This window comes from Carassius auratus, chromosome 28 (assembly GCF_003368295.1).
Source record: "Carassius auratus strain Wakin chromosome 28, ASM336829v1, whole genome shotgun sequence".
In the NCBI taxonomy this organism is placed as follows: Eukaryota; Metazoa; Chordata; class Actinopteri; order Cypriniformes; family Cyprinidae; genus Carassius; species Carassius auratus.
Genome location: NC_039270.1, coordinates 20,911,791 through 20,931,457, shown reverse-complemented (window position 1 = coordinate 20,931,457; position 19,667 = coordinate 20,911,791). Strand labels below are relative to the sequence as shown.

General features: G+C 43.3%; 1 protein-coding gene across 6 annotated transcripts in view; it reads right to left on the bottom strand.

The window, feature by feature from the left end:
- Positions 1 to 19,667, bottom strand: part of LOC113047109 (E3 ubiquitin-protein ligase rnf213-alpha-like) — a 114,530-nt gene that overhangs the window by 59,779 nt on the left and 35,084 nt on the right. For 3 of the 6 annotated variants that reach the window (XM_026208384.1, XM_026208386.1, XM_026208389.1), the window contains exons 44-58: positions 19,497 to 19,617; positions 19,312 to 19,412; positions 19,034 to 19,216; positions 18,760 to 18,926; positions 18,567 to 18,672; positions 18,363 to 18,477; positions 17,849 to 18,056; positions 17,294 to 17,490; positions 17,088 to 17,225; positions 16,176 to 16,289; positions 15,798 to 16,040; positions 15,647 to 15,722; positions 10,455 to 10,489; positions 10,207 to 10,307; positions 9,861 to 10,017 (exon numbers count right to left, since the gene is read on the bottom strand). In XM_026208384.1, coding sequence (XP_026064169.1) covers positions 9,861 to 10,017; positions 10,207 to 10,307; positions 10,455 to 10,489; positions 15,647 to 15,722; positions 15,798 to 16,040; positions 16,176 to 16,289; positions 17,088 to 17,225; positions 17,294 to 17,490; positions 17,849 to 18,056; positions 18,363 to 18,477; positions 18,567 to 18,672; positions 18,760 to 18,926; positions 19,034 to 19,216; positions 19,312 to 19,412; positions 19,497 to 19,617 — 2,062 coding nt within the window. The remainder of the gene's footprint in view (positions 1 to 9,860; positions 10,018 to 10,206; positions 10,308 to 10,454; positions 10,490 to 15,646; positions 15,723 to 15,797; positions 16,041 to 16,175; positions 16,290 to 17,087; positions 17,226 to 17,293; positions 17,491 to 17,848; positions 18,057 to 18,362; positions 18,478 to 18,566; positions 18,673 to 18,759; positions 18,927 to 19,033; positions 19,217 to 19,311; positions 19,413 to 19,496; positions 19,618 to 19,667) is intronic. The other 3 variants (XM_026208385.1, XM_026208387.1, XM_026208388.1) reach the window with 3 other exon arrangements.

Below are 19,667 nucleotides of genomic sequence, written 5' to 3'. Positions count from 1 at the left end.
TAGAAAAGAGAATAGTAAAATGTACTCTATGTATTCTCAATGTATTAAGTATTGATTTTGGTGCATTAGATGTTTCCCCATATAAATTGGAGTATCTGCAGTTTATATCGTGTGTTAATCAAACTTTAAATGTGTGGATTTCTGCATTTGAATGTAACTTCATGTTTTGATCATTTATATATGTTATTTTTCATATCTTTTTTATCGTCATGCTTTGACGGACTCCCTTATATGAAGTAAACTAATGAAAAATGTATTAATCTGTAATTACAAACTTGCTAGAATATCACTGTTGAAATCTGATAAACCCTAATTTATTAGGGTGGGTGTTTCCACAGAGACAAAGGAACTTTTTCCCGCTTCAGATCGCGGACGTTCATTGGTTGTTCACGCGAACAGAGGTGTGAACCATTTGAAGCCATAAGAGCTGACCCAGGAAGGTCCTCCATCTCTTCGCTCTTGCCTTTTTCTCGGACCCTGCTCGTCCTGCCTCACGGCCTTGGGCCGCTCTCCTATCGCCGTCCCTCAGCACAGCGGCTGAGAGGACAGCCGTTCTCATGGTTCCTTCGGGAGCTTTCATTTCCGTTGTTTTTGTTTCTTTTCTTTACTAAGTTTATTCGCCTATACGCCTCTCCACACGAGGAAGACGAATCCTGAAACATTGCTTTGTTAAACCTTTCAAATACCGCGCGATTCCACAGCAGCCCGGAAGACGAACGAACACTCCTTGCCACAAAGGACCACGCAGCTCCAGCACACGCACGCTGGTTTCAAAAGACCACACTCACGCACGCTGGACCCGTGCAAGTATCATTCTCTTTGGAGATTTAAATGCTGCTTAAATTTTGTCTATGATTTGATTCGTTGTTGTCTTTCAAGGGTTACTGTCTGTGAGTTTGCATAACTGAGCTCATTCTGTGATCACGCTCTCTCTCTCACCTCCCTCTCGCCCTTTCTCTCTCATTCTCTCGCTCTCTCTCTCTCTCTCTCTCCCTCCCTCATTTGGATTCTGTTATGTCTTGTACAACGTTTACTGTCTGTATTGTCGTAGGTGTATTTACTCTGTGTGATTTCTAGTTTGATGTATTATTAGTTCAATTATTAAAACCAATATATATATTCATGATTGCCTCTGAACCGCTCACATTACGAGTCAATGAAATGTCTGATCTTTAGCTACACGCTCTTTACTTTTTAGTAAACAATTTCATAATGATAGGATAATGTTTTTTATGGCCAGAGAATATTTTCCTTGAATTATAAGAAGTGATAACTTTATTGAAAGTTGATAAGTTAATCTTACGGCCGTTTGCTGGACAAACCACTGTTCGATTCGCGGTAATTTACAGTAAGAGATATCACCCTAATTGATATGAAGAATGGAATATTGACATATTAATGAGTAAATTACAGTGCCCTGTAATGAGTTATTGATATATGAAATTGAGCTATTTTTCATCTTCAATAATTTTAATGTAAATGTCATATGAGATATATTTATTAATCATATTCCTGATTAATTATTCAAATTCCCTATATATCATTTGAGTTAATAATTATGTACAACCCAGTGCGGCTACACTAACGTGGCTAGAAACATGCGACGTGCCTACTTAGGAGCACAAAATGAACCAGGCATGGAGGAAGACTTCCGAACTTTGTTTTTTCGAAACAAATGAGATTTGAAGCCCTTGTGGACACAGGCTCAGACCTTACGTTGATTTTGGCTCAACTATTTGATAAGCTCAAATTTGAAGCTCAGTGACAGAATCAAACTCTTAATTTTCACACTTGTGAGCTGAATGTGCAGTCATACAGCCAAAATGACATCCAGCTCAGAAATGTAGCTCCCATCCACCTGACGATCGGTCCTATGAGTCAAGTACATCCTATTTATGTCTCACCAATGAACAATTATTCATTTCTCATCGGGAAAGACTTGCTAGATCGCTTTGAGCCTTTACTAGACTTCAAACAGGTGAAAGTCTGGGCTCAAGTGCGAGAACTTCTTCCCCTCCAGCCACACAGGTCGCCGGTGCCAAACTGTCAGTTCACAGAGGTCACAGGAACTCCCACAGAACCAGACTGTCAGGTCACAGAGGTCACAGGAATTCCCACAGAGCCAGACTGTCAGGTCACAGAGGTCACGGGAACCCCAGCAGCCAGCCATGGGTACACAGCCTCAACAATGAACCAAGGCCCAAGTTCGATCCTTTGCACCTTCAAGGCCACCAAAAACTCTGATACCTACTGCCCCAAGGTCAAGACCGAACTGCAGCTGCATGATATAACCACAACGGACAGTATTCTGGCCATATGGGCAGACAACTCGCCCATTAGTCTCTCACTATACAATGCCATCATTGAGAAGACACCGGACCTTCCTTATACCAGCAAACGCACCCGTTTCCCTTTGAACTCACACCCAGCCTCTATGGTGTCTGCCAGAGGAATCTGCGCTTTGCATGTGAAATGGAATTATCTGTGCCTGACTCATTATTTTCTGGTCCTTCCGGACCTGCCCCACAATGTTTACATTGGTTGTAATGGAACATACAAGTTGTATGGGCCCCATTGACTTTGCAGCAACGCATTTCCATCAACCATGACAACCTCATGTCAGGGCAGACCATCCCAGAAGTCTGCACCTTAGTCAACGAACAGGAAACGGTGGTACCAGCTTACACCAAAGGGGTCGCTATTTGGCTCAACATGAGATGTGGTCAAACCTTAAACCACACGCTGGGTTTCTTCCAACCCTCACCTGAATGTGTGGAACTCGGACTCACACTGGAAGCCACACCCCTCACTGAAGTGTCATCTCATGTAATCTACATCCTGTTCAAAAACTGCACGGCAACTGACATCAACATTCCCAAGGCCTATAGGCTGGGATGGCTAGTGAGCCATGACTTTCATGACTGTGAACTTGTACTACCTGTCATTGGGCCCATTCCACCTGCAATGATACCCGAAGGGACTACAGACAAAACATTGTTCACTGCACCCTTCAAATTCATCGCCATCACATCTGTCATGTCAGTGACCAAAGACCAGGTGTGCAGAACGGAGCTGACCGAGGACCAACACCTCACAGTATACACAGTCTCCCACCAGAACGTCGGTGAGACTAATAAACCTAATACATCTTTCAATACCAAACCGACTGATGACACACCGACGAAGGAGCCTTACCCAGGTTTTGAATCTCAAGTGCAGCAAATTCTAAACTCTTACTCACCAGCTGAATTCAACATCTTTCTGAACAAAGCCTGCCTAGACTTTAGAATGAGAGGTAACCTGATCTATGTAGATGATGTTCTCATGAAGAGCACAATGGTGGCTGATCATCTGAAAGAAATAGACTATGTTTTGAACCAATTATCCATCGCCGGAGCCGAAATCGCCCTCCACAAAGGACAGTGGTGCCGAACTAAGGTTAACTACGTGGGCCTGCTCATTCATGCTATTCAAAACATCAAGCCTCCCAGTAACGTCTCTGAGCTGCGGAATTTTCTAGGGGTATGCAATTACTCTTGACAGTTCATCAAAAACTACTCAGACATTGCCAGACCTCTGACAGCTCTGCTAAAAAAGGACTGCCCTTTCGTCTGGGTGAATGCTCAAGAACACGCCATGAAAGAACTAAAAAGACATTTATGCACAGCTCCATGTCTTGCTTACCCCGATCCACAAAAGGAATTCTACCTGGAAGCTGGGTTTTCTGACCAATGTCTCAGTGCTGGCCTGTACCAACGGCATGACCAAGACAAGAAAGTAGTTGCCTATGCCAGCAAGACACTGCTTCCACCAGAGTGTAAGTTCTGAGACTGTGAAAAAGCTCTGCTCTGCACTGTATGGGCCATTCAGCGATTCTCCAATTTACATAGGGGCACAGAAAGTTATCATAGAGACTTGCCACCAGCCAGTAATGTTCCTCAACAGCCAACGAATCCCAGATGGCGTGGTCACCAATTCACGCATAGCCACATGGTTAATGGCTCTCCAAGGATGCAATGTTGAGGCACGGTATGCACAGAATCACAAGTCTGCACTGGGCAATGGCCTGGCCGCATGCCAAAAATGCTCTTATAACACACCTGCGGAAGCAATGGGTGAACAAGAACCCCAACAGCATGTACTTTGAAGAGAATGCGTGTCAAGGCATGCTCACAGTCTACGTCGATGGATGCTCCTACAACCACGACGCCATCCTTAAGGCAGGTGCAGGAGTGCTGTGGGTCAACGACCAGCCTTGCCACCCACAACACATCAAATTAGGTCCCCAGTCATCACAATATGCAGAAATAGCAGCCATTCTCATAACTCTGCAGATCGCATCAGCCCATGACATCAGAGAAATCCTCATCTGTACAGACTCTAACTATGCCAGATTCAATTTTGTGTGCCACCTTCCAGGCTGGAAACAGAATGGTTTCAAAACGGCAAACAACAAGCCAGTCAAACACCAACACCTGTTCCAGGAATGTGATAACATCACAAAAACACACAATATGACTGTGTACTAGAAGAAGGTAAAATGACACTCGAAGCTAACAGGTATGGACAAAGACTTAAATGATCAAACTGACGCCCTCGCCAAAAACAGGCACACTACATGGGGAGGTGTGGTCACCCCCAGAACTCACACCCAGCCCCGATGTTGCAGTGTTAATCTGCAGCAAACGACCTTCACCTGTGGCAGTGCCTGCCTCACAGCCGCTATCACTAACTCCGCAGATTTCCAACAACAACACTGCAAATATGCAAGCCATCTTACACTGCCATAAAGACATTTCTTAACCACCTCTCTGACCCCTCCAACCACCCTATCACTCGGGCTGAGCTCACTGATGACTCGTGCCTCCGACACCTATATAACACCAGACACATTCTGCACATACAGGACGACATTCTGTGGTTTGCACCTGATGACAGCACAGCACCTCAGCTCGTGGTGCCATGATGCCAAAAGGGGGTAATGCTAATGTACGCCCACGAGACACCATGTGCTGGACACCACGGTGCCAGAGTCACATATGACAGGTGGCATTTTGGCCCGGCATGCAGCAAGATGTGGCAGAGTACGTCAGAGAATGTCTTGTGTGCTGCCAGTTCACACCAGCAAACCCAAACCACAGAGCCCCACTGCAACGCAGAGGGATCACGTTCCCGTGGTCAGACCTCCAAATTGACTGGGTAGGACCCCTCTGGAAATGTCTAGGGGTACAATCTAAACTTTACATCAGCCACCATTCCATCTCATCCGGCAAGGTAGAGAGATCGCACCGAGAGGTGGTCGCCATGCTGAAAAAGTATATGTCGGCTAACCAGAAAGACTGGGAGGTGAACCTACCCCTTGTGTTGATGGCTGTCAGAGCCACCCCACAGGAATCAACACAGGTGTCCCCTTTTGAACTTATGACTGGGCAGCAGGTGACCCTGCCACTACACTTGCTGTATCAACCAGGAGACTCCAACCTTGTCACCGCTTACACCACATTCCAGTACCTTGACGAGCCCCATAGACATTTGAAAACAACTTTTGCCCAGCAACACCTGCAAAAAAGCGCTGAAGGCCAGAAAGCATATTATGACCGGAAAGCATCACACCAGGAACTGAATGTGGGCGACAGGGTCTTGTATTACAGCTTCACCCCACCACCTCAGACGGGCCCCCAGCGGCTGTCAAAGATATTCCTGCCACACTGGACGGGACCTCATGAGATTATTAAGAAAATCTCCCCAGTTGCGTACCAAATCCTGCTAAACCGGGGATCGAGAGAACCAGTTCTCAAATGGGTCCACCATAACCAGATTAAGAGACATGCGACCACTAGCAGAGATAGACAGGGAGGGGCCAATGCAAGCTAAACTCAACCACCGCCATCGAAGCGAAAAGACTGTCCCATCCAACCCGAGATAAACCTCACTGACATGTTGCCTCTCTCTTTTCCCTTTTCCTCTCACCTCTCTCTCTCTGTCCTGTAACAGGATGCTGTTGTGGATTGTCATCCTGTGCCTCCAGTCAACCAGAGGCCAGCCGCCATCAGACATTATCACACCAGGTCCTGCCTTGGGCATTGTATTGAGAGAGCAACCGGGACTCCTGATCACAAATTGTCGGATGCACATCCAGAAAGTATACATTCGACTCGACCCCCGCAACGTCTACAGAGCACACTACCCCCGCGAAGTAGCCCATTACAGCTGGGCCGGTGCCCGTTGGACAGAGATCTCCCTCCATCATGCCGAGGCTGATGTCAAGCACATGCTCAACCAACTTGAGAAGATGACTGTTACCCAGGCGGAATTAGGTGGACACAACCGCCGCTCCAAACGTTTCCTGGGAGCGTTGCTCGGAGCTGCCGCTGCTGTTGGAACTCTGTTCAACATTGGTATGTCCAGGGTCAATTCAGTAAACATAGCCACTGTGAGATGGCAAGTGGCTGAAATTCAGACTGAACTTCCATAGCTAAAAGAGCAACTCACCACACAGAGTACATCCTTGCAAACCATCGGAACGACATTGAGAGGAACGGTGGTCATTCTACTTATTTATAGCATCCTGAGCAGAAGGAGATGAGTTTCCTCCTGAACTTACCCATCATAGAGTCGAGCCAAATCTACAGATTCAAAGACATTGTTAATGTGGGGTTCTGGAAGGATAACATATAAAGATACAAACCCCTGAGGTGGTGGCGTACCATGACAGCCCCAAAACTGCACATGTGCACCCTGACTAAAGACATCCACTACCTCTGCCCCAGCAAACCGTTTCTCAGTGACAATACTGATGGAATCTGCGGGTTGCAACCCATGACCAGCGACACGCGTTGCTCTGCCTACACCCAGCCTTGCAGCCAAGTCACCGAGACACAAGCTGAGATTGTAGGTCATAGATGGCTCATTAACACTCCAGTACGTACCGCTACACTGACCTACGACCAGCATGACACCGCCACCCGTGTCAACCTGCTTGACCAGAGCATGTGAATTCAAGTCCCACGAGGGGCCATTCTCCACCTTGACGATCTGACCTTATACCATCTTCCAAGTGAAGAGTACCAGAACTAGAAATCCCATCCTTTCTTAAAGAACTACAACTTCACCCTAGGTCCAGAGTTAGAACTGTGGATTGAAAAAGGGGGGGCCTCAGCTCACTGACATTGCTCCCACCGACGCAGCCCTCCAAGCCTCGTCTCGATTGCTCATCCTGAACACCTCATCTGTTGTCCAAGCCTGGACTGCAGCTGACACAGCACTGTGCATCTCCATGGTCATCGGCCACACCCTGACCCTTGGCGTGGCCTTCATCCTATAAAGGATAACGAGATGCGAACCTCTGCAGCCAAACTCAAGAAAACCAGGACTGGAGGTCTCCGATGGAAACCCCGGAGGGAAGGTACCACACCAGAGACAGATAAGGACCTCATCGAGCTGGGTCCTCAGCCCTAACAAACACCTGCTATCCGACGGTCACGATTCACCTGCCATCTGACCATTGTGATAGGTGTTGTCCGATAATGACCACAGGGCATCATACGACCACAAAGGGGGAATGTAACACTAATGAGCGGATGGTATTCAACCATCTGTTCCATATTAATGATTCCTGACTTTCTAACACATTCTGCACTCAAAGACCAGAACTTGAGTTAAAGAAAAAACAAGGACTTTCATTTTATAACATCTTCCAATATAACTTACCACTCGGGCGCCGCGATGTCGGCAACAGCCTGACGTGGGTGACAATTATTACACCTTCAAGACCATCCAGAGAGACCCGCGTGAGCCTCAAAGGAAAGACAAACACCCGCCTTTTTTTTTACTACTCACGACAACACATTCAGACACACACACACACACCCACAAGCATTTTTGGCTCGCACATGGACCTTTTTCGATAAAACTACCTCTAAATGTATTTATCTCTTTATGTACTCAAATGTATTCATGTGGCATAGTGGAAAAGATGTAAGAATGTTACTGTGTGTTTAATCAAACTTTACATGCATGTAGTTAGAAACAACTCTGTATCTCTGTGTGTCCCTGACTCAAAAAATTATAGTTTTTGGTGTCTGTATAATCGTAAAAACCCGACTGTAATGAATCTTGATGGCAAATTACAAAAAGATTGCATTGTTTCAGAAGAACAATCTTTCTGAGGAAAATTTTTTAATTTTGTCATCGCCATAAATTAGACCAGTGGGCAGAAATCAGCCAACAAAGAAGATTTTTCCCGCCTCAGTTTCTCACACTTCATTGGTTCATATGGAAAGATTCCATAAAAACAAAGGAAACCCCTTGTTCTTGGCATTCCGCCAGAGAAAGAGGGGGTTCTCAGCTTCCCAATCGGACTTCTCAAAAAGTCCCTCCGTTTGTTCTTCTTTACTTTTAGTTTCATTTTAGTTTTTTTTATTCTCTTCTGATATTTGACTTATTTCAATTGTCTTCACGAGCCAAACAAACTTAAAGGGATAGTTCACCCAAAAATTAAAATTATGTCATTAATAACTAACCCTCATGTCGTTCCAAACCAGTAAGACCTTTTATCTTCGGAACACAGTTTAAGATATTTTATATTTAGTCCGAGAGCTCTCAGTCCCTCCATTGAAACTGTGTGTACGGTATACGGTCCATGTCCAGAAAGGTAAGAACAACATCATCAAAGCACTCCATGTGACATAAGAGGGTCAGTTAGAATTTTTTGAAGCATCGAAAATACATTTTGGTCCAAAAATAGCAAAAACTATGACTTTATTCAGCATTGCCTTCTCTTCAGTGTCTGTTGTAAAACAGTTCAAAACAAAGCAGTTTGTCATATCCGGTTCGCGAACGAATCATTCGCTGTAACCGGATCTTTTTGAACCAGTTCACCAAATCCAACTGAATCTGAATTTTAAATTGTTCATGTCTTCAATACGCATTAATCCACAAATGACTTAAGCTGTTAACTTGTTTAATGTGGCTGACACTCCCTCTGAGTTAAAACAAACCAATATCCCAGAGTAATCAATTTACTCAAACAGTACACTGACTGAACTGCGTCGAAGAGAGAGATGAACACCGAGCCGAGCCAGATAATGACTCGTTCACGAGTCAAGAACTGGTTGCATCAGTAGTTCTTTCTGACAGTTCGATTCAATAAACCGGTTGAAGAAAACGGTTCACCGGTTCTTTTGCGCCCAACATAATGGCGTCATTGGCGATGACTGCAAGCCTTTACCCGCACTCATAACATTAGCACAGAATCAGTTCAGAATCAATCAATCAATCAATCACCTTTATTTATATAGTGCTTTAAACAAAATACATTGCGTCAAAGCACTGAACAACATTCATTTGGAAAACAGTGTCTCAATAATGCAAAATGATAGTTAAAGGCAGTTCATCATTGAATTCAGTTATGTTATCTCTGTTCAGTTGAAATAGTGTCTGTTTTTATTTGCAATCAAGTCAATGATATCGCTGTAGATGAAGTGACCCCAACTAAGCAAGCCAGAGGCAACAGCGGCAAGGAACCGAAACTCCATCGGTGACAGAATGGAGAAAAAAAACCTTGGGAGAAACCAGGCTCAGATGGGGGGTCAGTTCTCCTCTGACCAGACGAAAACCAGTTCAATTCCAGGCTGCAGCAAAGTCAGATTGTCAAGAATCAATCACCAAAAGAATCATTTTGGTTTAGACGCTCTGTGTGTCAGTTTGCTTCACGCTGAATCACACATGCGCAGTATCATCAGCTCCTCGGTTCTCGAATCGGACACGTCTGACAGAAACGGTTCTTGACTCGGTATTTACCCATTTTGGTTGTCCACCTACTGTATATTTATATATAAAATGAAAACAAAATGTAATACCTGTGGGTTGTTCTGAGCTCCCAGCAGCATGGACATGTGTGTGAGCAATCTGAGAAGAGCGAAGGGGGCAGGTGACATATTCTTTGTGTCCTGCATGTCAGGTTGGTCACGACGCAGTGAATCACCCAGAATGTGTCCCGACTGAGTACGGTCCCCTCTGCAAATAAGTAGAATTGCCTCAAATTTATTAAAACAATTAGACACCATCCACATCTCTACAAATCATTATTTTTGCTAATAAATGGCTAAATTTAAAATCAAGAAAAGCCTTAGTCAAAACTGCTTCCACAGTCAGTCATTTATGTAAGGAATGAAACATAGGAATAGTAACTCAATAGTTACTCACTGTATCTGCATGGCTTGGAAGCCTTGAACAGGATTGTGGTTGGTGCCACCTATTGGTGCATCACAGTCTGGACAGCGACCAACCTCCATGGGTCGACCACACTGGTCAGATAACAAAGAAAATCATGTTTTAATTTTAAGAAAAAGAAGAAGAAAAAAACACAAATCTTATTATGTGCTCTGTGACAATTAATATCTAGTTAATGCAGCATTTCTGCAAATCATAGGAATTAAGTCACATGACCCTACCTCACCAACAGTGCATGGATGACCTTTAGGACAGACTGTTAAACACAAAGGGAGACCAGAGATTAGGAATTGACGATATATAATCCTCTCAATGCAGAAAGCAATTTCTGCATTGTTATTCCTTTTACTTTATCAATATATGCATTCTGGACTTGTAAACATTTCTTCTGTATTATTTTATTTTTTCATAATCTTTTATTTAATTACTTAAAAGTTAAATAAAAAAGTAAAAGTTAAAATAAGAATTTAAATAACTTGCTCCATCTCTGAAATAGGCCTGGGCGATAAAACAGTATCAGCATTTATTGACGTTACCGTACACCTTCAATATCGATATAAAAAAAAATGTTTGGTGTTATGCTGATATGGGTGATGTGCCTGCCTGTGATGAGGAGATGGTGAATAAAGAATGAATATTAGTGGAATTGAAAATTGCATTTGAATGTTAGGTGTGCATGAGGGAACGTCATCAGTGTCGCTTGAGATGCGTTTATAATGTAAGTGACAATGTTGCATTTTAATATTTTGTTAGTCTACTCTAGCCCACGAGATGCACCGCTGCTGCATTATTCATTCAAAATATTAGAGAAATATAGAAGCTCAACGTGGAGAAGATCTTGACTAGGTGAAAACCGAAACCATTCACACAGATGCATATTCAGCCCATTTTTTAGGTGTTATAACTATGAGTGCTGCACTCACTTCCCACACAAGAGACGTACAGAAAGTCATGCAAAGTTAAAACAGTTTCAACTTTTAAAATACACTTCATGAATTTGTGGAGGTTTATTCCTTTTTACTGTGTCTCATATGTTTTTAAATGCAATCTGTGTGAACAGTGCTTCGGCTCTTTGGATTAACCCTTTTCGCTGAGGTTTTTTCCTGAAACGTTCAATTTTGATATCTTAATTTCAAAAGGCTATATCTTAAAAGTGATAAATGATAGAGACTTTCTGTCAATTATAAAAATATTAAGGATGACCCAATGTTTATGTAGGTATTACATTTTCACATAAGTAAGTAGTCAGATCTGCATCGTATACTTTCACTTTCAGTATCAACGTCATCTTCTGAAGGCAGATATTCCCCTTCAGAATCAGGGTCCACAAATAGAAATCCCAACACTTCATTGCGGGTTTACTGAAGATGTATTGATGCCATTAGATAATAATAATAATAATAATAATAATCTAATGCCAGTACTCATTGACAATATTGCTCTGATAAAATGGCTCACTCTCACACTAGCTCCGCTTTTGTTCGCACTGATTCAATGCGCTCTAGCTCGACGATTTTGAATAGAAGCATGATGTTTTTTTTTGAGTCAGAGATGAAGTATTACATGTCTGCTATCTGGTGCAGGGCACTATGAAATTTGACACCCTATTAAATTGGCCGTTTTATTCAGTGCCGCACCTTGTCAAGTAAACCTGACCGTGGCGCCAAAAGGGTTAAGCAATGCATAAATATATGATGCTGTTTTGTTTGTTATTTTTTTTGCAATTTACGAAATAATATTAGATTTTTTTGTTGTTGTAGAGAGCCCTTCCTTCCAGGCCCTGCAGGACGACCTCTGCCATGGCCGGCAGAGCCTACACTTCTGTGGGCCAAGCCACTTCAGCACTGCACACCATGGCAATATTGCAAGTGTTCCAGGCAATGCTTCTCCGTTCCCTGGATGAGTCTAGCCCTAATGAACCTGCTTTTCTCGACCTCCGCAACACCACAGATTTGGCACTGTGCACCACGAAAGCCAAGACCAAAGCCATCGGACGACCTATGGCCAACCTGGTGGTGATGGAGCACCACCTCTGGCTCAACCTGACGGAAATTACGGAAAAGTGGCCTTTCTTGACGCCCCAGTCTCTCCCCGGTCTCTTCGGGCAAGCCATAGAAGGTTTCACAGAGCGCTTCACTGCAGCACAGAAGTCATCCCAGGCAATGCGACACTTCCTGCACAAGCGCTCCAGCTCTGCCTCGAGTCACCCCAAGGCTGCGCCGACTCGGCACCATGCAAGCCTGTCCCTTCTACCCCTCAGGGCTGTGCCTCCTAAGGAGCAGCACCCGGCTCGCCCCGCTAAGAGTGCTAAACCGTCTAGATGTTAGGGCCCCCCAGCAAAGGATTGTGCTGGACCTGATGCCCTCTAAATCCTCCTGATTGTTGTGGAAGAAAGAGAAAGGGGGTGTTGGGGATAATAAAACACAGCTACTTACTGCAGTTCGCCCGAAGATACCCGCATTTCCGTGGGGTGATTCCCACTTTGGTAGAGCCGGACGACGCTCAGGTCCTCCACACTGAAGTGATGGCGCGTTTAAGGAAGGGAGCCAAAGAGATCATCTATGATTAACTTCCCTCAGAAAGCTGATTGGGGTTCTACAGACGTTATTTCCTTGTCCCCAAGAAAGATGGTGGTCTCAAACCCATCTTAGACCTCAGGCTCCTGAACCTCTCCCTCATGAAATGGAAGTTCAGGATGTTGACATTGAAGCAGATCCTCACACAGATTTGGCCCGAGGACTGGTTCTTCTCGCTGGACCTGAAAGACGCTTACTTTCACATCCACATCCCCATCACAGACAATTCTTGAGTTTCGTGTTCGAGGGTGTGGCTTACCAATATACAGTCCTTCCCTTTGGGCTGTCTCTAGCTCCCCGCATGAAGTGCATGAACGAGGCGCTATTCTCTCTGAGACAGATGGGAATCCGTGTTCTGAACTATCTTGACGACTGGCTCATTCTAGTCCAGTCGCGAACCAAGCTAAACCACCACAGATCCTTGCTCCTGTGCCACTTAGAGTGCCTAGGACTCAGGATCAATTTCGCCAAGAGCTCACTGCTCCCCAGCCTCCGTATTACACTCCTAGGAGTGGTTTTCAACTCCATATGAGGCCGGTCATATCACCAGAGCGCGCTCTGGTAATTCAGCAGCTCACGGCCTCTGTCAGGAACAAAGCCTGTTTCCCTCTGAAGTTCCTTCAGAGGATGCTAGGGCTGATGGCTTCCACCTCCCCGGTTTTATAGCTCAGCCTCCAACGAATGCGGCCCCTGCAATACTGGCTAAAACTCCAGGTCCCACCTCATGCTTGGCGGCATGGGCGCTTTCACATCAGGGTCAACCTTGGATGAACCCTGTTTGGTTCAGCCATGGAGTACCCCTGCAGGCGGTTTCCAGAAGGATGGTGCTCTAAACAGATGTGTCCAACCTGGGTTGGGGCACTCTGTGCGAGGGCAGACCAGCCTTTGGCTCGTGGTCGCACGAGGAGAGTCATCTCCATATCAAATGCCTTCAATCCTTTCAGGCGATCCTGAAGGGGCACCATGTCCTAGTCCAGTCGGACAGCATGAATCTCCTCAGAAAGCAACTCTCATTGCCCAACCTATTTTTCGAAGGACATACAGTACAGACCAAAAGTTTGGACACACCTTCTCATTCAAAGAGTTGTCTTTATTTTCATGACTATGAAAACTGTAGAGTCACACTGAGGGCATCAAGGGCTATTTGACCAAGAAGGAGAGTGATGGGGTGCTGCGCCAGATGACCTGGCCTCCACAGTCACTGGACCTGAACCCAATCGAGATGGTTTAGGGGTGAGCTGGACCGCAGACTGAAGGCAAAAGGGCCAACAAGTGCTAAGCATCTCTCTGGGAACTCCTTCAAGACTGTTGGAAGACCATTTCAGGTGACTACCTCTTGAAGCTCATCAAGAGAATGCCAAGAGAGTGCAAAGCAGTAATCAAATCAAAAGGTGGCTACTTTGAAGAACCTAGAATATGACATATTTTCAGTTGTTTCACACTTATTTGTTATGTATATAATTCCATATATAATTCCACATGTGTTAATTAATAGTTTTGATGCCTTCAGTGTGAATTTACAATTTTCATAGTCATGAAAATAAAGAAAACTCTTTGAATGAGAAGGTGCGTCCAAACTTTTGGTCTGTACTGTAGATGTGCTGGCCCACAACTGGCCCAGCCTCCTTCTTTACGCTTTCCCCCCGATCTGATCCCTCAGGTCATCAGACGAGTCAGGGAAGACAGGCACAGAGTCCTCCTGGTGGCCCCACTCTGGAGAAGCCAAGTTTGGTCCTCGGAGCTGTTCAGGCTTTCCATGAAAGCCCCATGGTCGATCCCCCTGAGGCGGGATCTCCTCTCTGAGGCAAACAGGACAATCTGGCATCCACAGCCAGAACTCTGGGCTCTGCATATATGGTCCAACTATGGGAGCCCCTAAGCCTCCCCCGGGGTGTAGAGGCCTCTTTAAGAGCTCAGTCTAAAAGAGGCCTCTACACCCAGAAATGGTCAGTCTTAGTTGACTGGTGCTCAGCACGAAATGAAGACCCTGTTGAGTGTGACGTATCTCCGATACTGTGATTTCTCCAAAAGCGTCTAGACAAGGGTCTTACCCCTTCCACGCTCAAGGTGTACGTAGCAGCCATCGCAGCATTTCATGCTCCTATCGCTGCCAATCTGTGGGTTCAAACATCCTCATTGTGCGTTTCCTGAGAGATTCTAGGCGGTTGAAGCCCCCGCGTCCTCTCACCGTTCCCACTTGAGACCTCCACGTGGTCCTTGAAGCACTCAAAGGACCTCTGCTAGTTGCTCTAGCATCGGTTAAGCATGTTGGTGACCTGCAGGCCCTCTCTGTGAACCCCGCATGCCTTGAGTTTGGGCCCAATTACTCGAAGGTCATTTTAAAACCCAGGCATGGCTACGTCCTTAAAGTGCTCTCTGCGCCATTCAGAGCACAGATAATTTCCCTCTTGGCTCTGCCTCCTTTGTCAGGTGAGCGAGAGCTGGATTAATTATTTTATCATAGTAAACGTTTGTGGAATTTCATTCTGTAAGATATGATACTACCATAGGTCAACAGGCATGTATTATTGCTGTTGCTGTTATTTTAGGTATCACAACAGAGAGATAAATTACATTTTATGTAAGACCCAGGCAAACAATGTCAAATAAATTATTTTAAACTCCCAAATATCTGATGATGAAGTTCTGTTTAATTATCACTGTATTAACATCAACTATAACAGGGTAAGGTTATTATAATTATATAATTAATAATATTGCAATTCTGGTCAGATATTAACCCGTGGGTTTCCAGGTGCACTGGATTTTTACAGATCTTGTATTTTGCATGACACTGGCAAATTCTATAGAAGCACAGATAAACAGAACCCACTCACAATACCACTGAAGTTGTCCCATGGCCTGCTGGGCAACTGCCAACATGTCATCAGGCATAGTTGGGATGAATGAAGCCTGTCAGGAGAACATGATAGAAATATCACACTCAAACACATTTTATTCACCATGTAAAGCGTAATTGTTTCATACCATCATGTTGTTTGGGGACAATGCCAGTTGCTGCAGTGGCTTAAGTAAAGGAAGATTTCCACAAAGCAGGACTGCAGCCATGTGAACTGTGACCTCTACCAGCACAAATTCTCTGCCTGACGTCTGTGGTTGTACACGCAGAGCATGAAGATCATTTTTCACCAGCGCTTGAGCAAATGCTCTCATTTCATTATTGACGAAGACTTCTGAGCTCCTGATAAAATCTTCAAGGCCAGCACATTGCTACAGAAAACAACATGAATATCAGACATACAGCAGTGATATACCTGTACAGTTCTCAAAAAACCCATAGAATACAGAGAATATGGATAATTATACAATATATAATTGTTGTGTAGTGTATCTTTGTGTTTTTACCTCAGGTTTAGGGTGCATGTTGGTGTTTCCACTTCTGTACAGGCCAGTGACTTCTCTAAACAAAGCCAGTAGCAGATAAACGGCTTTCTTCATGGGTGTGCAGTTGCAATCCTTCTGCCAAAGATGTTTTGAAAGACATTGCAAACTGGTCAACACATATAAAGAAGTTTAACTGAGGAAGAAAAATAGCAAATATTTCATTGCATATTTTAAGCATTTAATTTCATTGTTTAAGTAGTGGACTAAATACCTACAAACTTGTAAACTGCCTTATTACTAATAAGGGCATCTTAACCCAACTTGAACTTTACAAGTGACTGAACTAAATCTCTGTTAATAGACACAATCAGGGTCAAAAACTTGTCCATTAAGAGGCAATATAACAATGTATATAATTATCTTATTAAATTAATCTGTTTGTCTTTTATGTCAAAAAGATAATTGAATACTATGGACTGTTAACATAGAAGTGTTCAAAATCAAAAATCAGCCATCAGATTTATTAGATTTTATTTACTTGTACAGGATAATTTTTTTGAATTTGGGCTCTTTTTTCCATTTTAGTGTTTTTTCTGTTAAATTCTGACCCTGGTCACTGCCGTTTTCTGTGAATTTGTGATATCTCCAGTTCATTAGCCATTGTAGGGAAATAACAAGAGGAATAACAAAGTACAGTAAATGATAAAAACTTGCAGTACAAACCAGTGTATTCATAGTTAAGATAATAGATTCAAATATTATAGACACATCGATTTGTAATATCAAACAGCAAAATGAGCTGTTTCGGACAACTAAAAATAGCTGGAAGCAGATGACACTGGATGTCAGACGCATTAAAATTTACAAATAAAAATCTCTAGATTTCGGAACACAATGTGTGTGTTTGTGTGTTGCAAAGGAGTAAATAAATACCTCAATAGCTTTCTGTATTGCTTTCATGTTGCAATCTAGCATGGCTTTTGCTACTGCATCTCGAATAGTTTTGTAGTCCATTCCACATGCTAGATACTGGTCGATTTGACTGTCATCTTGATTCTGAGAGAAATAAACCTAGAAGTTAAAAAATAAATACTTGTCATTCATGCCAGGATTATGAAGTTAATTAAACTGAAACCCACCGACTCAAGAATCTCTTGAGGAAATAGCCACTTGAACCCTTCCTGTGTCAGAAGTTTCTGGACATATTCAACCCCATGAAGACTGCAGATCTTTCTGATGAGGTAAACCCTGTACCAGTCATTCCTGATTTGGCAGCAAAGACTAACCACGCTGTCCAAAAATGGTGGTATAAAAGCTGAAGCATCATTGTGTGCACCTAAAATCAGAAAAACAATATCAATAACAGCAAAAAATTTCAAACACACATTTTTTTCAACTTAAATTTCTAGACTTTGACAATTGTGATGACTTTTTTTTTTTTTGATGTTGATGTTTTTTTTTTGGGTGAATCTCATTAAAATATTCTAGGGCCAGAGTGCATATTTCATAAACAGTTGCAATAATGTTTTAAAACAGGGGAGACATAACAGAAAATATAGAAAAAAAAGTACAATTAAATTCCTAAAATAATTGTTTTCTTTGTGCTCAATTGTTTTTTTTTCTAAATGTAAAAATTAAATTTTTTTAATTTAACTTGGAAATGTTCTGAAGCACTACAGGCATTTTCAAATTACCAGCACTTGTCACTCTATTCACTAGCAGGTCAGCCGCCATATCTAGGCACAATCGAACTCTGGCAATGTGCTGCAGGTGCTCTATAGATGCAGTGTGTGTAGACACAGCATCAGAGTGAAGGAACTCCAGCAGAAAACGAGTTCCCTCCTGTAAACAGGCCTGCTGCTCCGCCACAGAATGCCACTGTGCCCTATCATACATTGAGTCCTGCAGAGACAGGAGAAACACACTGTACTTTAGACCAAATAAAACATAGCACATAAAGGTATTTTAACACTAATTCTTGAGAAAAAATAAAAAATGAAAGTAAGAGCAAGTTAAGATGTATAGAAGAAAAGAATAAAAGCAAAAAAAAAAAAAAAAAAAAACCTAGCCTTCATAAGCATGCTTTTTTTCAAAGGAGATATGTAGTTATTTATATTACCACAACGTTTTCTTTATCATAAACTACACAAACTAAGCTCTAAAACATGGCAGGTGAACGCAAGCTTGTCAGGGCAGTGATATACACACCTCCAAACAGTTTATGTACAAAGAATAAAGCTCGGTTTTGTCAGTCTCCTCAATGATGTTGCTTTGCTCAACTTCTGTCAGATGCTGCTGAAGATAGTGCTTCACGTCATCAAAGCTGAAAAAGGGAAAAGACAAAAATATTATCTCTATAAATGTTTAAGATGGTGACATAAGTCTGTGAGCTATTAGAAGCACTGCACTCACCTGTACTTGAGCAGGAGTTTCAGTACCACAGAACGCACCACTGGATTTTTATCAACAGAGTCATCAAAGGGGGAAAGAGCCTTAGTCAAAAACCTCCGGTCTCGCCCTGAGAGGATGAGGAACAATGTTCTGGTCATTTATTTATTCTGGTCAAAACATAGACCTTCACACATATACATATAAATAGACATACCTCTGATCTGAGGGACTGAGCGGGACTCCACCATGAGGAGGGACAACAGGTGTAGGATGATGTCTCTGCTGGGAGGAGTGTTGTCTTTGAAGCACACAGCAGTGACCAGATCAATAAAAAAAGCATTGCATCGCATTCTGAACAATGCGTTTTGACTGATGAGATCCCTAATGACCAAAATAAGCACATCATCTTTTAGTATGATAGATAGAATACAGATAGACAATCAGAGAGATAAAGAACAACTATTTAACCCAAACAATAAGCAGATTACCGTATTTCATCAGATGCCTTGAGCACAAAGCCATCAGGCACTTCCTGAACACATAGAGGGCAGTGCATCTGACCAGGCCCTAGCCACTGTTTGATACAGGTTAGGCAGTAGATGTGGTCACAGGGCAGACTCAAAGGGTCCTGAGGGTCTCCCATGCACACTGGACAAGGCTGAATGCCAAACCTGTGTAAACAAACAGTGACAAATCACCACACTCCATTAGTAGCCTCTTACTAAACCTTTTGATTAAAGAAAAAAAAAAAAAAAAAAAAAAAAACCTGAAAATGATTTGAGATGCTCCATCTTTGCAGGCTTTGAGTATGGTGATCACAGTCTCAAACGGCTGCCTCTCTTTGAGATTTGAGTCTTGCTCTAAGACCTTTAGCAAAGACATAAGTGCTGATAAGCAGAAATGAAATTGCTTAAGAAATTATTTTCAAGGAAATAAAGAGAGCGGACTCACTTGTGCTAGGCATCGAGTGTGTTCCAGAACTAGTGGCCTGAGTTTTAACCTCACATCTCCAACACCCAGCAGCATGTGCTCCACAAACAAGGCCAGAGAGCAAATGCGACGCCAGCCATGTCTGAAAATTAATAATACAATGATGTTACGATAATAAATGATAATATTGAT